General features: G+C 41.6%; 1 protein-coding gene across 2 annotated transcripts in view; it reads left to right on the forward strand.

Annotated features, from left to right (window-relative positions):
- plekhh1 (pleckstrin homology domain containing, family H (with MyTH4 domain) member 1) overlaps nt 1-15382 on the forward strand; it is a 46673-nt gene that overhangs the window by 13181 nt on the left and 18110 nt on the right. For both annotated transcript variants that reach the window (XM_047345971.1, XM_047345972.1), the window contains exons 3-9: nt 3471-3533; nt 5368-5517; nt 5612-5695; nt 5832-5913; nt 8196-8378; nt 9567-10324; nt 13624-13702. In XM_047345971.1, coding sequence (XP_047201927.1) covers nt 3471-3533; nt 5368-5517; nt 5612-5695; nt 5832-5913; nt 8196-8378; nt 9567-10324; nt 13624-13702 — 1399 coding nt within the window. The remainder of the gene's footprint in view (nt 1-3470; nt 3534-5367; nt 5518-5611; nt 5696-5831; nt 5914-8195; nt 8379-9566; nt 10325-13623; nt 13703-15382) is intronic.

Genomic DNA, 15382 nt, shown 5'->3' on the forward strand with positions numbered 1-15382 from the left:
TGGCCACTATCCGTCACCTTTCTTTGGGCATGCCTAATTTCCAGCTGCACTATACACTCATCGGCCACTTTATTAGGTACACCTGTCCAACTGCTCGTCAATGCAAATTTCTAATCAGCCAATCACATGGCAGCAACTCAATGCATTTAGGCATGTAGACATGGTCAAGACAATCTGCTGCAGTTCAAACCGAGCATCAGAATGGGGAAGAAAGGTGATTTAAGTGACTTTGAACGTGGCATGGTTGTTGGTGCCAGACGAGCTGGTCTGAGTATTTCAGAAACTGCTGATCTACTGGGATTTTCACGCACTACCATCTCTAGGGTTTACAGAGAATGGTCCAAAAAAGAGAAAATATCCAGTGAGCAGCAGTTCTGTGGGCGCAAATGCCTTGATGATGCCAGAGGTTAGAGGAGAATGTCCAGACTGGTTCGAGCTGATAGAAAGGTAACAGTAACTCAAATAACCACTCGTTACAACCAAGGCATGCAGAAGAGCATCTCTGAACGTACAACACGTCGAACCTTGAGGCGGATGGACTACAGCAGCAGAAGACCACACTGGGTGCCACTCCTGTCAGCTAAGAAAAGGAAACTGAGGCTACAATTCGCACAGGCTCACCAAAATTGGACAATAGAAGATATGAAAAACGTTGCCTGTTCTGATGAGTCTCTATTTCTGCGGCGACATTCGGATGGTAGGGTCAGAATTTGGCGTCAACAACATGAAAACATGGATCCATCCTGCCTTGTATCAACGGTTCAGGCTGGTGGTGGTGGTGTAATGGTGTGGCGGATATTTTCTTGGCACACTTTGGGCCCCTTAGTACCAATTGAGCATCGTGTCAACGCCACAGCCTACCTGAGTATTGTTGCTGTCCATCCCTTTATGACCACAGTGTATAACATGCCATGTCATAAAGCATGAATCATCTCAGACTGGTTTCTTGAACATGACAATGAGTTCATTGTAGTTAAATGGCCTCCACAGTCACCTGATCTCAATCCAATAGAGCACCTTTGAGATGTGGTGGAATGGGAGATTCGCATCATGGATGTGCAGCTGACAAATCTGCAGCATCTGTGTGATGCTATCATGGCAATATGGACCAAACTCTCTGAGGAATGTTTCCAGTACCTTGTTGAATCTATGCCACGAAGGATTGAGGCAGTTCTGAAGGCAAAAGGGGGTCCAACCCGGTACTAGCAAGGTGTACTTAATAAAGTGGCCAGTGAGTGTATATGAATATGAGGCCACTTTATTAATGCTTTTTGCTTATCATACATTGGCCATAAAATAATTTGCTTTCCTCACAGGGTTTTAACTGGTTCCCAGTTCAAAGATTTAGGGTGGTGTTCAACAATTGCTGATGTTACATTTTGTTAAGATGCAGGTAATTCAGTCGTCCTTCTACGATTGTTTAGAAACTTTAACCAGTCAGATTAACCAACTACAAGCAGACACTTAAAACGCTAAAGCAATGTGTATGATGGAAGAAGCCACTGTCTTGGCATACTTGATGCATAAATTAACCCTCTTCTGCTTCAGCCATTCTGCCACAAGTCACAAATGCAGAGCTTGAAGCCTTTAAAGACTGTTTCTCCTAAGTTTCAGATGCAAAGTAGAATTAGTCTAACCTGTAGCAGCTGGTCATTTTTAACTGAATTTTACACAAATGAAACTCTTCACTTAGCCTCACATGGTTTAAGGATCCTTACAGTGTTGTTTGATTATTAGTTTCAGTCAGGACTGGATTCTGCTGAAAAGTCACAAAGTTTACTGCAGTGTGTAAGGACACTTATTCAACTTTTGTTACTCAAAATCTTTGTTACTTAAAAATCCCAAAATTATTTTGTAGTCTGTGTAGCTGTTGTGTAGGATGTTTAAATGTTTTAGGAAATGGTCGGATGTGGAGCTTTCCCTAGTTCTACTAAATGAACTGGATTCATGCCAACTAAAACCATGACTAACTGTGACCTGTGTATATTATCTAAATTTTCTTGTGAACCATCTCAGTTTTTACACAGGCAGAGACAGCTTTAACTTTTGCATCTTTAGATTCAAAAACAGGGTGTAGTCAAAGTTTTAGTGTGGGGAATATTTCTGATTTGGTACCTTTCACATCAAATAGATCTAAGTTCAGTTTACAATATGTTATTCTACAGCAGCTTTACAACCTCAGCCTGACCCAGGAGAAAAGTTCCAGTGTTGTAGAAGACATTTAGCTTTGTTCCAGTACCAAAGAAAATACACCCATCAGTCCTCAATTAGTAAAGACCTGTTGCCCTGACATCCCACATCATGAAGGTCCAGGAGAGACTCTTGTTGGCCCACCTGAGTAAGCAAAGAGGCACATATCAGAACCCCCTGCAGTTTGCTTATCGCCGTGGAGTTGGAGTTGAAGATGCCATGAAATGTTTCTCCCATCTTCCTTCAACATTGTAACCTTAGATGTACTTTTAAATTCACCTCATGTGTTTGCTTTTCAAATTTATGGTGGATTCAGTTTCTCTGTCAGAAGCTCGATGAGGCCTTTCACTGCTGATGACTTTACAGTGAGGAGTCATCCGTCCAATAATTAACGATCTTCACCCCAGTTCCTCCCTGGCTTTAGCGAATGTTAATCTGGGTTAAGAGAAATGTTCACATGCTGGATTTGGAGTCATTTGTGAGGAGGAAGTAGGATGGATGAAGACAACAGAATTTCTCAGAGAAATTCACAGGCATATCTCAAACAGAAAGAATCCATTTGCATGTTTGCTCTCCTATAAACTAAACTCACTAAAGTCACTAAACTCAAAAGAAAGGCCGTCCAAACTTTCAGGGCAGTGCGTCTGTGTATGTGTACGTCTGTGTGTGTGAGAGAGAGAAGGTACTAGCAGATGTGTGTATACTGTCATGATGGATTGCTTTTGCCTTTTAAAAGCACAAAAAGATGAGGCAAGCTTGTGCACACAGACATTCACACTGCTTTTTAACTCCACTTATAGTGTGAAAGATGTTGACCCATGTTAAAACTGGTGAAGACAAGGATTTTTATCTCGTTTACATTATCAGATGATGCTAGGTTAGTGTTGTTGAGCGTATGCTGAGACTCATGTCTGGTTTTAGTGCATTGGTGCCTGAGGTCCTTAAGATGAGTCAGTAAGTTTCTGGCCGGCGGCCATTTCGGCTTTCTAGTTCAGTTGCTAGATGTTCCACCAGGTGTTAGATTACAGAAAGTTTCCAACTATTTGTAATTTTTATTTTAAACATTATAGCCTGCATCCATTTTTAAAGATTGGGTCAGAATCAAACTACCTAATGTTTTTATGCCATTTCCTATATGGCGTTGCAGTCATTTTGTTACTGGTCATTTTACAGAATGGTAAAGCCACTTGTAGCTTTTCAGTTAGAGCTTAGTTGGAATCAACTTCTTCCATCAGACACAGAAAGTTGGGAATCTGTCCTAACATTTTTTTTTCTTGTAGATGCAGGAATTGGAACAGAGGGTGTCAGAAGCCGACCAGAGGGCTGATAACGCTGAGAAACAGGTAAAGGATAAAAGGGTGACTTTTTTTGACAACGAAAAACTAATTAATAATAATATTATGTAATATGTGACTATATATTATAATCATTTTAGGTGTCTGAAGTCACTAAAAACTTTAACTGTGTCAGTTTGTTTAAGAACATAAACATATTTCATTTAGTAAGTAGTTTAGATTTGCTGGAACAGAGTACATCACCACTCAGATTGGAAAAAATCTGTTTCTTCTCTTCCCCACTTAAAATCAAATCATGCTGCATCCAGTAGAACATCAATTGATTCAGTTTGGTCCAGTTTGTACATGAGCTACCTACCAACAAGCTACCTAGAGCATATTGTTTTTCAGCGTTAGTGGCAGCAATAGCTCTATCATCATCTGATTAAACACAGTTAAACAGAGAAGCACTGACCCAGGAGCAATTTGTTAATGGAAAGAAAAACAAAGTAGACAAAGCTTTTAAAAGCAATAGCCCCATCATTGTCTTCTTCTAATAAAAATAAACAGTTAAACACACATTCAGGAGAAATATAGAGCATGTAAGGTTAATAGCATCAATAGTCCCTTCAATGACTTAACAGGTAGGAGACACAGTTAAACACAGGAGAACTTTTAACTGGAAAGAAACAAATATAACAGCAGGAATAACTCAACCAATAGACACAACCAAACCCTAGCACACTAAGCCAACAGTACTTTATTCGGGAAAGAAAAAGAGTACAGAAAGATATTGGCAGCAATAGCTCTGTCAGTGGCTTCATCCAGGAAATAAAAAACAGTTAAACAGCTTTATCCAGGTAGTGCAGAATGCAAAATATTCTTTGTTTTAGAACTTTAAAGCACTGAGTAAAAAAAATATTGTTATTGTTTACCCAGCAGTAAGAAGGAAATTCAGATTTTCTAAATGTAGGATGATTGTACTGTAAAATGACTAAAATGTTTTTGTACTAATTAACCTGGATCTGCAATACACTGTTTTAATCTAACTTTTAGGCCATTTGATCAGACCTGAAAGCTGGATCACTGCAAACACTTCATGACAAAATGGCAATGAGCAAAGTGTAAATAATAAAACATAAAACTGCATCATTCTGCAGCTGGCTGAGTGCTGCTGTAATAATCGTCCATAAATGTAGTCGAGTTTAAGCTGTGCACACACTTATCTTGGAAAACCAATTCCATGTGGGAATCAGTTGCAAAGTCAAGAGGTCTGAAGATGAGTGTTTTCAGTGTTTGCATTTCAGCTTAAATCTGTCACCTACATTTCATCTAGTCAAAAGGAAATCTGCAGAGTTCCATTTATACTTGGAAGACAAAATTCCAAAGTTCCTAGTTGAAGTTGAAATTCTGGTTTGGAAGATCTGAGGTTTTCCAGCAACGCCGACATCAAAATCCATGGTGACTTAAACATGTGATGTTCAATACACTTCTCGTTCATTTTTAATTAGTTTTTACTGACACTGTCTAGTGTTGAAAATATCCAACACCAGAAGAAATGCTGATCTTTTAAATAAAAAGCAGAGTTTGAGGATCAGAAACCTCCTTAATATAACACCAGCTCCCTTTCCCACACTCTTGTGCTGTCAGCTTTAATCATCAAATTTCCAACATTTCTCCCTCTTCCAGGTGTTCTCTGTAGATAGTAATTTAATGGCACCCTGTCTTTGAAAACCTAAATCACCTTGAGGCTATGAAAAGCTTTTCTGAGCAGAGCTGGCAAATGATATGCTCATCTTTTTCTTCTCTGCCTTGTCAGCCGTCACTGAAAACTAACAGAATCACTCTGATTTGAGCTGACATTGACTAGGTTGTGCAATTAGTAATTAACTTTGCATTTCAGATCCAGGTCATGGAAGAGAAGCTGAAGTCTGCAAATGTGCAAACTGGTGAATCAGAGAACTTGCTGTACAAAAAGTATCAAGACCTGACCAGTCAGGTTCAAGAGAAGGATGCCGTAATCAAGAGATTAGAGATCCAGCTGGAACAACAGGTACGGGCAGAAGCTTCAGACAAAGAAGAGAAACGTCTATTTATGTGCCTAAAGTGTAAGTTAAATACCACAAAGCCTATTTTCTGTATTACAGATGTTAGTCAGAGCCCAAGAGGCAAAAATTATTGAGGAGAAGGCTGCCAAGATTAAAGACTGGGTCACCTTTAAGCTCAGAGAGGTAAGATCAGACATGTTCAGATTAATCCACTGCAACAAATACATCTTAAATATACAGTAGCTGGTATATATAGATAGCACCAACTTAGTTTTCTTGCCTTTTATGGTCACAAACTTATGCTTCTGCTCTTTTACAGATGGAGCTGGAGAACCAGCAGCTAAAACTTGCAAATGTGAAGCAGACAGAGCAGATTGTGCTGCTGCAAGACAGACTACAATGTGAGTCCTCCTGAAGATGCTAAAACCTGGCTGAGATCGTATGTCACATTAAAATTAGGACATGTTTCCCTCCCTTTCTGCATTGACATATTTACCGAGGAAAAAATCTACAAAAAAGACATCTTAGATATCGCAGTTTAGAATCACATTTTTATGGGCTTATTTTAAATTTCCGTTAGAAAAATGGGTCAGTTCAGCACTCATACCATTTTAATACCGACCCATGCTATCACAGCTGCAGAATGCAATTTGGTTTTGTCTTGCTGAAATAAGAAAACTCGTCCCTGAAAAACACAAAAACATCCATACCACCATAAATCTGCATACTGGATGAACTTTACTTTGTTATCAGGCTAAATGTTCCTCCTGCTATTCATCATCAAAATTGGTTTGTCCATTTATTTTGCTGATCTTTCAGAGCCAAGATATCTGCAAGATATATGTTCTTATCATCATCACCTTTAAATTGTTATTTGTCAGCCTGCCTATGAGCACAAAATGTTCTGTGCTAGAAGAGTTTTATTTGTAATTTGTGTAAAGAAGAATCTGTGTGTTTGTGGAAATACGCAGAAATGTAGCATGTCCCTATTCAGTTTGTGCAGTTTATGAACATCTGATTGCAGATACAAAACAGAAATCCATGTCCCGCTTGAGTTAAAGTTCAAATCTTTGGAACAATCTTTACGCCTCAAACTGATTACATTTATTCTGTTGCATTTACAGTCCTCAGGAAAAAATCCTTACACAATTTCTTGACTGCGTATTTTACATTTTCATAGAGTAAATCAGGATAGGGAGTAATGAGGATATAATCATCTAAAAAGCATGGTATTCAGAATATTTCTGTAGCAAATGGGATTTTCACACACTTAACCAACTATATTTTATTTCTACAGTACATAAATCCTGTATTCTCTCTCATCTAACAACCACTATTATCTCTAAATTTAATAATAGGTATATGCTTTGTTGCTTTGAAAACAGTTTCTCTTGAGGAACTGAATTGTTAGTGGTTAACGGTGGTGATTGGAAGGTTATTTACAGGTTTTCATACATAACTTTTTTTTTTAATCTGCTTGTTGCTATTTACCTGCCGTGAAACATTCTGTCCAAAAGGCTTTTTTAGATGAATCTTTTTGTCCTTTGTCTTAATTAAATTGAGTTCTAGGCCATTCTAACACCCAAATGTGCCTTTAATCTAAACCATTTCACTGTACTTCTGGCTGTATGTATGCTGGTAGGTGAACCATTACCTCATTTTTAAGACTTTAGTAGCCTCTAAGGCTTTTGTTCAGATTTTCCCTTTATTTATAACCATTCATTCTTTTACTCAGCAGGAACTGCTGAGTAAAAGCCAGAAAGCCTCCTCCAGTCTCTGTTATTGATCAGGTATGTTTTGGTTACTGTCAGTTTGAGGCGTACAGATTGAGTCAGACTTTAGAATGAAGCTCATTTGACAAGCTTATTTTTGCTTTGCATCTGTAATCAAACTGCAAAAAACTGCATCACCACCACAAATCGTACAGCTGCACAAACCTTACATTCTCATGCACTGGATTTCACTACAGCCTAAAGTTGGTAAATATTTTTGGCCCAAATTTGTTCCCTTCCCTATCCCCTTGTGAAAAAGGAATTCCCCAGATTCTCCAAGTCGAAATAAGTATTTATTGGATCCACTGAAATGAGATATTTTAGGATCAGTGCTGTAATCATTTCCTCCTATTGTCCATGATATTCTGTTTTTTGTATCTGAGGGGAACACACCTCAGTGGGCTTACTCCTGATCAACATGTTCTGCAGCACGGCTCAAACCTTCCAGACAGCAACAGCACCTGTTTAATTAACATTATGGTGCACTACTGGAGCCGGTTCTCAGCCTGTATTTGGAGACTTGGTGTTTACACCTCTGCAACACATGCTTGTTATGATGAATGACTGTGTGGGCAGTCTGCTGAACTGTGTAATCTCTATGTCTTCACAAAGCTTGGTTAGCATACCTGTAGTTAGGGACAGAAGTGAAACAATCTCTTCATCTCTGTGCCATGGCTGTCCCTTAATCCTTCTGTTGCTTGTGTTTACCCTGACAGGCCATCCATTATGTCGTCAGACTGATGTTAACTGCCGGTCTTAACTGGGGTGGGATGTCAGTCAGAGGATAACAATTGTTTTTTTTTTCTTTTTACTAAAACTGATGCACAGCAAAGACATACACAGAGTTGTTTGAATACCCTCCTGGAGCTCTGATTCAGAGCTTTTGTTCTGCTTCTGTGTTTGTTTTGCAGCTCTCTTAGAGAAACCTGCATCCTCTGGATCTCCTGCTATTTCTCCTGTTTTAGATGCCCACCTGGTGCCCAACAGCCCACTGTTTCCTCCCAGCTGCCCCGGCACGCCACCAGCCCAGGATGGCAGCTGGAGACAGACTGGTCTACGAGGGGCAGCCTCTAATATCAAGAGCCTGCCAACAGGTAGACTGTTCTTCTTTTACAAAGCATACACATTTTTTTTTACATTACACCACTAATACCCTGCTTAGCAAAACTATGCATACTCTTATAACCACTTACTTCAATTATTTTTATTGGGTTTTTGTGATAGATTAACATAAAGTAGCTCTGAGAAGACCTCAGAGGTTTGTTAGATAACATTAGTGATGAAAGGGCATAAGGAAGATCAAGGCACACAGCTGACAGTTTAGGGACCATAAACCCAAACCTTTGAACATCTCACAGAGCTTTAAAAATCCACCATCTGCAAGTGAAGTCTTGCACAACTGCAGACCTACCAAGACATGACCTTTCACCTAAACTCACAAGCTGGACAAGGAGAGCATTAATCATAGAAATGGATAAGTGGCAGTGGAGGAACTGCAGAGATCCATAACTCAGGTTGGAGAATGTATTGACAGCACTCTCCAATCCTTCCACTCCTCCATAAAGGCCAAATTAAAGCCAATTTTGAAAGGACACCATAAAAAGTCTAATGTTGTAGTTTGCCACCATCAACATGGAAAACTTGGAAAAATGGCCTCTGCTTACTTTTTGGTCTACATACAAAACGCTAACATTGTAATCTGCTTTGAAGGCACCGTCCCCTCAGTGAAACATGGCAGTGGCAGCATCATGCTGTGGAAATATTTTTCTTAAGCAGGTCCATTGAGCTAATATTCAGTTGGAAGAGGTGAAATGCAGGCTAGTCCTGTCTGAACAGCTGTTAGAAGCTAAAAATGACCTGAGACTGGGGTGGAGGTTCTTGCTCCAGCATGACCTGAGCTTTAGCTATTTAACAAAGGCAAAAAAAATCAGTTTGAAATCTGCAAAGCTGGTTGTGAAACTATCGACTAAGGGAGGCTGAATACAAATACACCCCACACTTTTCCGATTTTTATTCGTAGAAAAATCTTTAAAAATTTCCTTCACTTCCCAATCATCTGCTACTTTATGTTGTCTTTGTCACATAAAACTCCAATAAAATACATTGAAGCTTAAGTAGTATGTATACATTTGCAAGGTACTTTCTAATCTGCTCCTTTTATGTACATTCAATTTACTACAAGTACTTAATACTACAAACACAAACTCATGATTTGGTATCTTAGAGAATTATTACATTTATTTTGCTAGCAGAGGTAACAGCTGCCTGTTTTGTCCACTTAGATGTGAAAAGAACTCCAGAATTGGTAACCAAAGGAATTTGTCTTGGAGACCTTACAGCCTATGATGGTCAGAGCTGGATCAGGGACGGACCCAGCAGCTTCATTAGTGGGCAAGAGCTCATAGAGGGCCCAGAGAGCAAAGCAGGGGGCTCTGACAGAGACAACTCCTCTGATGAGCTTAGCAGCAAGTTCCGCTCTCAGTGCCTTCACTCATCATCTTCCTCTTCGTCTTCATCCTCTGCATATGAGATGGCACACAGACCAAGCTCTCCTGGGTTGACCATGACGGTAGCACCCAAAAGCCCCCTCCTTTCCCTCTCGCCCTCCACCAACAACCCCTTTCCCATTTCTCCTCAGTCTCTGGGCCATCAGTCAGGCACCAGCATGACGCTACCTAAGGTACGAACTCCGCTCACCCCCAGAGACAGCATCCAGCTGCTCAAGAAGCATTACAGCCAGCCGCAGCCTAGCCTGGACAGACTGCACCAACTCAACGTCAACATAGACATGACACCATCCTCTGCCTCGTCCACCCTGAAGAGCACAGGCACTACCGCTTCACCGTTCTCTCAGTTTGTGGAAGAAACGGACATTGATGATGGGCTCCTTGACTGCATGGATGGAGTGGTGGAGGGGACCGAATCAGAGGAGCAGTCTCAGGATGGTGTTTCATTTGTGGGACTAGCAGAGGAGCCGGAGCAGCTGGATCCAGAGGTGGTCAAGCCACCAACTCCTCCTTTGCATCGCTTCCCCTCTTGGGTACAAAACAACCTACAGCTGTTTTAATCGTTAACTTGTAAAGTTTAGAGAAGCTTATGAAACTAAATAGAATTACAATCCTGATCGAAATGTTAAAAGGATTCCCATTTGGTTCTCCTGGATCGTAACCAGCTTTTGAGCTTTAAAATGCAACAAGAAGAAGCAGAGGGAACAATAGCAGTAGATTTAAACTCAAACAGACTTTGTCAGATGCTTAAAAGTTTAAGACCAGAGCACCAAAAAAGCTAAAAGTGTTAAAAAGTGAGTAGCTCCACTGCTCTTGTTAATCACTTCAAAAAAATTGTTTAGGCTTGCTTGATACAAGCATTTTAAGAGGGACCCTTGTGGCAACATCTCCTCAAGCCAGCTGTGCTTTGTTACTCCTGCACAACCAGTAGCTCCATAGCTTCGCTGAAGGAAGAAGCTTCCCACATCATGATAGCACCTCCACTGTGCTGTGGAGAAAATGTACTCGTACTCGTACTCGTCGTCTTCCGCTTATCCGGGACCGGGTTGCGGGGGCAGCAGACTCAGCAGAGACACCCAGACGTCCCTATCCCCAGACACCTCCTCCAGCTCCTCCGGGTGGAGCCCAAGGCGTTCCCAGGCCAGCCGAGAGACATAGTCCCTCCACCGTGTCCTAGGCCGTCCCCTGGGCCTCCTCCCAGTGGGACGTGCCTGGAACACCTCCCGAGGAAGGCGTCCAGGAGGCATCCGGTATAGATGCCCGAGCCACCTCAACTGGCTCCTCTCGATGTGGAGGAGCAGCGGCTCTACTCCGAGCCCCTCCCGGATGGCCGAGCTCCTCACCCTATCTCTAAGGGAGTGCCCAGCCACCCTACGGAGGAAGCTCATTTCAGCCGCTTGTATCCGGGATCTCGTTCTTTCGGTCATGACCCAAAGTTCATGGCCATAGGTGAGGGTAGGAACGTAGACCGACTGGTAAATTGAGAGCTTTGCTTTTCGGCTCAGCTCTCTCTTCACCACAACAGACCGGCACAGTGCCCCCATTACTGCGGCAGCCGCACCGATCCGTCTGAGGCTGAGGAGTGTGATCCCCCTGTAGTTGGAACACCGCCCCAGTCTGCCAGTCCAGAGGCACTGTCCCCGACCGCCACGCAATTTTGAAGAGGCGTGTCAACCATGACAGCCCAACAACATCCAGAGATTTGTTGGGCTGTTGGGCCGGTGCAAAGAGGATTGGGTGGCGGACGAAGGTGGAGACCTCAGCGGCCCGATCCCCGGATGCTTAGGCCGGCTCTAGGGACGTGGAATGTCACCTCGCTGGGGGGGAAGGAGCCTGAGCTTGTGCGGGAGGTCGAGAGTTATTGACTAGAAATAGTCGGGCTCACCTCCACGCACAGCGTAGGCTCTGGAACCCATCTCCTTGAGAGGGGTTGGACTCTCTCCTACTCTGGAGTGGCCCACGGGGAGAGGCGGCGGGCTGGTGTGGGTTTGCTTGTTGCCCCCCTGCTCAGCCGTCTTGTGTTGGGGTTTACCCCAGTGGATGAGAGGGTCGTATCCCTGCGCCTTCGGGTTGGGGATAGGTCTCTGACTGTCGTCTCGGCCTACGGGCCGAGCGGTTTTGCTGGGGGACTTCAACGCCCACGTGGGAAACGACAGTGACACCTGGAGAGGCGTGATCGGGAGGAATGGCCTCCCCAATCTGAATCCGAGTGGTGTTTCTCTGTGGAGAAAATGTCTTCTCTGAAATCTCCTTGTCATGCTAGTTAGCATTCTTTTTGTGGAAAACACATCTAAAAAATGTCTAAATGGTTCACAGAGGTTGAGGCTAAATTAGGTAGACATTTGGTTCAAAGCATAATGTTTTTTTCAATGTCTAAAACGTTTTATTAGAAGTCTTAATGTGGACCTATTTTAGCTGATTCTGATTAGCATACCGAAATCTGTAAACCTTCAATTACTGATCTGGAGCTTTTCTAACTGAGTTATCTGAAAGGATACCAATACTGAGGCAAAAAATACATAAGTCCAGGTCCTTTCAACAAGTGTTTAATCATTGTTGTTTTTTTATACAAATTAAACTCCGTTCCCCATCTGCCTCCGCTACATTCTCTCAGTGTGTCTCTATTAGGGACAACTCTCTCACAATAGTGTGAAGAATGTCGTAGTTCTATATGGAAATTATGATTCTTGCCACACAAATGACATTTTTCTGATGGCAACAAACTGAACTTGGTCTCTGAAGACATTGAGGAAGCATTGGGCTGTCAGTGCACATCTTGAAAAGCTTAATTATGTAATGAAAATATAGATTAGAATACCTGTTTCCACCTGTCAGTACAGAGTAAATATGTAAATTTTATGTTTACCGGCTATTCTCTTAATTTTTCTCCACAGTAATGCTATTAATATAATATCACAAAACAAAGTTGGCTGAAATTAGTTGATAACATAAAATGGAATGAAGCTGTTGTTGAGTTTCAGTTTATGCGTCCTAATACTCCTGCAGTGGTCCCTTTTTGAATTTATCAAATTAAATCCCGGTTTACACCACTTTTAGATCTGGCAGTTTTGCTTAGTCTAAAGCTAGATCAAATATATAGGTCTAGATCATGGCTACGATTCCCCGCATCACTGACTTGTCTAAATTAGGTCAATGTATAGCTCTAAAACTGAAATCATATTTATTGCTCACTGGGCTGGAAGCCCTCAGGACCAAGCAGATCAAACTTGTCTCAAAATAAAAGAAAATTGTCTTTCACCTTTCAATGTCTCATGTTGTGTTGCTGACTTGCAAAGTGCAGGTTTGTGGCATAGAAGGGGATGCAGTCTACATTAGTAAGGGCCTTAATTCGAATCTAAGATCAGCATGTGTCTTCACAAACAGCCAGTTTGGTCCTATGTCTCCAGGCAGGTAAAATTTCTTTGGAGCTACTTCCTGATTTCTTTGTCCCAAGCCTCTCAGTGTCTTATAAGAAACTGAAAATGACTGTCTTACTTTGGCCAACCTCAACAGTCATGACTCATTGCAAGAGGCCTTGCAGAAAGCATTTTGCCTTTACAATTAAGGGGCTGTGACAGTGTAAACATACAATGACATAAAAGCCAGATTTGTTTCTTAGATTTTGACTTCTCAAGGATGCAGCCTTACAACCTGATTATGATCCACCAGCCCGAAATGAGTCTTCTTGTAATTTCTCCCACATTCTTAGGCTTTTGATCAGGAGTGCATCATAGAGAAAAGGTTTTCACAAACATAAGCAATTCTTTTAATGATTTCGGGAAGAGTGGTCAAAGTAAAGCATGAGTATTTCTGATTGTGTTGCTCCCTGCAGGAGAGTCGGATCTATGCTGTGGCAAAGTCAGGAATGAGTGTGTCAGAGGATGGGGCTGTAGCCAGGTGCCCTGGACGAGGTGAGTGCCTGACAGTTAAACTCAAGGATCTTTCTTTCATTCATCACCACACTGATGCTCTAACAGAATCAAGCCCATAGTTCTATGCTTCTTTTTTGGTTGTTTGTATCCTAGTGTGTGTGATCATTAACCTGCCTATGTGTTACGGACCCAAGTGGGGTTGCCTGTGCAGGAAGTGAGTCAGTACTGTGAAGAGACTTGTCATTTATCTGATGCTTAAGCTGCTGAGATGGGGAGGAGGGCTTGTTGGGATCCATCATTGGTGCTTTTGATGTCACTTCCTCTGGCCTGAGGCTACATACACCTGTGCAGGTGTCTGCTTCTTCTCAAGAAGGCTTTCCAAACACCCCTTCTGGGATTTGTTTTCCCCAAGCGCTGTGAACAATTAAAGAAGGGATGGTGAAGAAGAGGAGAGGGTGGAAAGGCTGCTCTTCAATCAGTAGCAGTAAAAAGTCAACATCTGGGTTAAATAGCTGCTTTGTTTTCAGTCCCGATATCTTTTATTTAATTTACCTTTGGGATTAATAAAGCATTTTGAACTGAGTTTGAATTAAATTGAACTGAATCTCTTTTTGTCAGGATGCAGACCCTGAGGTTTGCCTGCACCTTGGAGTATTGAGATCCCAGCTGTCATTCACATGTGTTTAACCACCAATTTGCTGTAGCAGAATAGGTTTTAGTTTGATAATCTTATACTATGTACCATCATGTTGATTGTATCTGTGAGGCATCTGGTGCAAAAGATTCTTAAAGATGTGAATATCATGTTTAGGCTTGAAGGGCATATGTTATCATTTTTGCTAATGTTTTTTTCAGTTCATACTTGTAGCTCACAATAGTTTTTCGTCTTTCCATGTTCAAAGTCAAACAAATATTATATAAGTGTAAAACAAATAAACCAAGCACAAGGCACCTGAGAACAAAGTTGAATGTTGTAATGATATGATATCAGAACACCGAACTCAGGCATCAATGCTTGACTCAGTGGTCACTGAAGAAAGAAATAGTGATAGTAAAGTATCCAGCTCTAAAGTGAGAAGTCTGTTAAATCTTAGACAGTATTTCTCCTAAGGGATTTTAAAGCGCTCCCTGGAAAGCCCAGCCTGCCTGTAATTCACCACAGTCGCAATTGCCTCTTGGGATAAACGTTTTAATTCAAAAAACTAAAATTCTGGCAGCGGTGAGGCAGTGGTCATGTAAAATATAACTGCACTGCAGTAATGTAGCTATAAATAAAACATTATTCTGAGAACACCTTCTGTTACGCCACAGAAACAGAGTCCATCTACAATTATTTTTCTTTTAACCTTCCTGAGCAGAAAAAGACACCTCTATCTAATGCTACACTTATGGTTGTTGGAAATTCAGTCCAAATACTAGCCTAAAATCTGTCATTGATTTGGCTCGGATACTGAAAAAAAACAAGTTGTAGCTGCAGTTACTTATGTTGGGTAAACAGTCAAACGTTACATTCTCTGTGAATCCCTGTCGCAACCATCCACCTGTCCACTAATAGAGATTGTCCGTCTGACACTCTGTAGCTCATTCTGCAGGATCACAAGGCATTCCCAGGCCAGAAGAAATAACATAGTTCCTTCAAACAGTTCTGGGTTTGTCCTGGGGTCTCCATCCAGTGAGACTTGAACCATCTCATTTGACTCCTTTGGATGCGGAGGAGCC

Source organism: Girardinichthys multiradiatus, chromosome 19 (assembly GCF_021462225.1).
Source record: "Girardinichthys multiradiatus isolate DD_20200921_A chromosome 19, DD_fGirMul_XY1, whole genome shotgun sequence".
Classification (NCBI taxonomy): Eukaryota; Metazoa; Chordata; class Actinopteri; order Cyprinodontiformes; family Goodeidae; genus Girardinichthys; species Girardinichthys multiradiatus.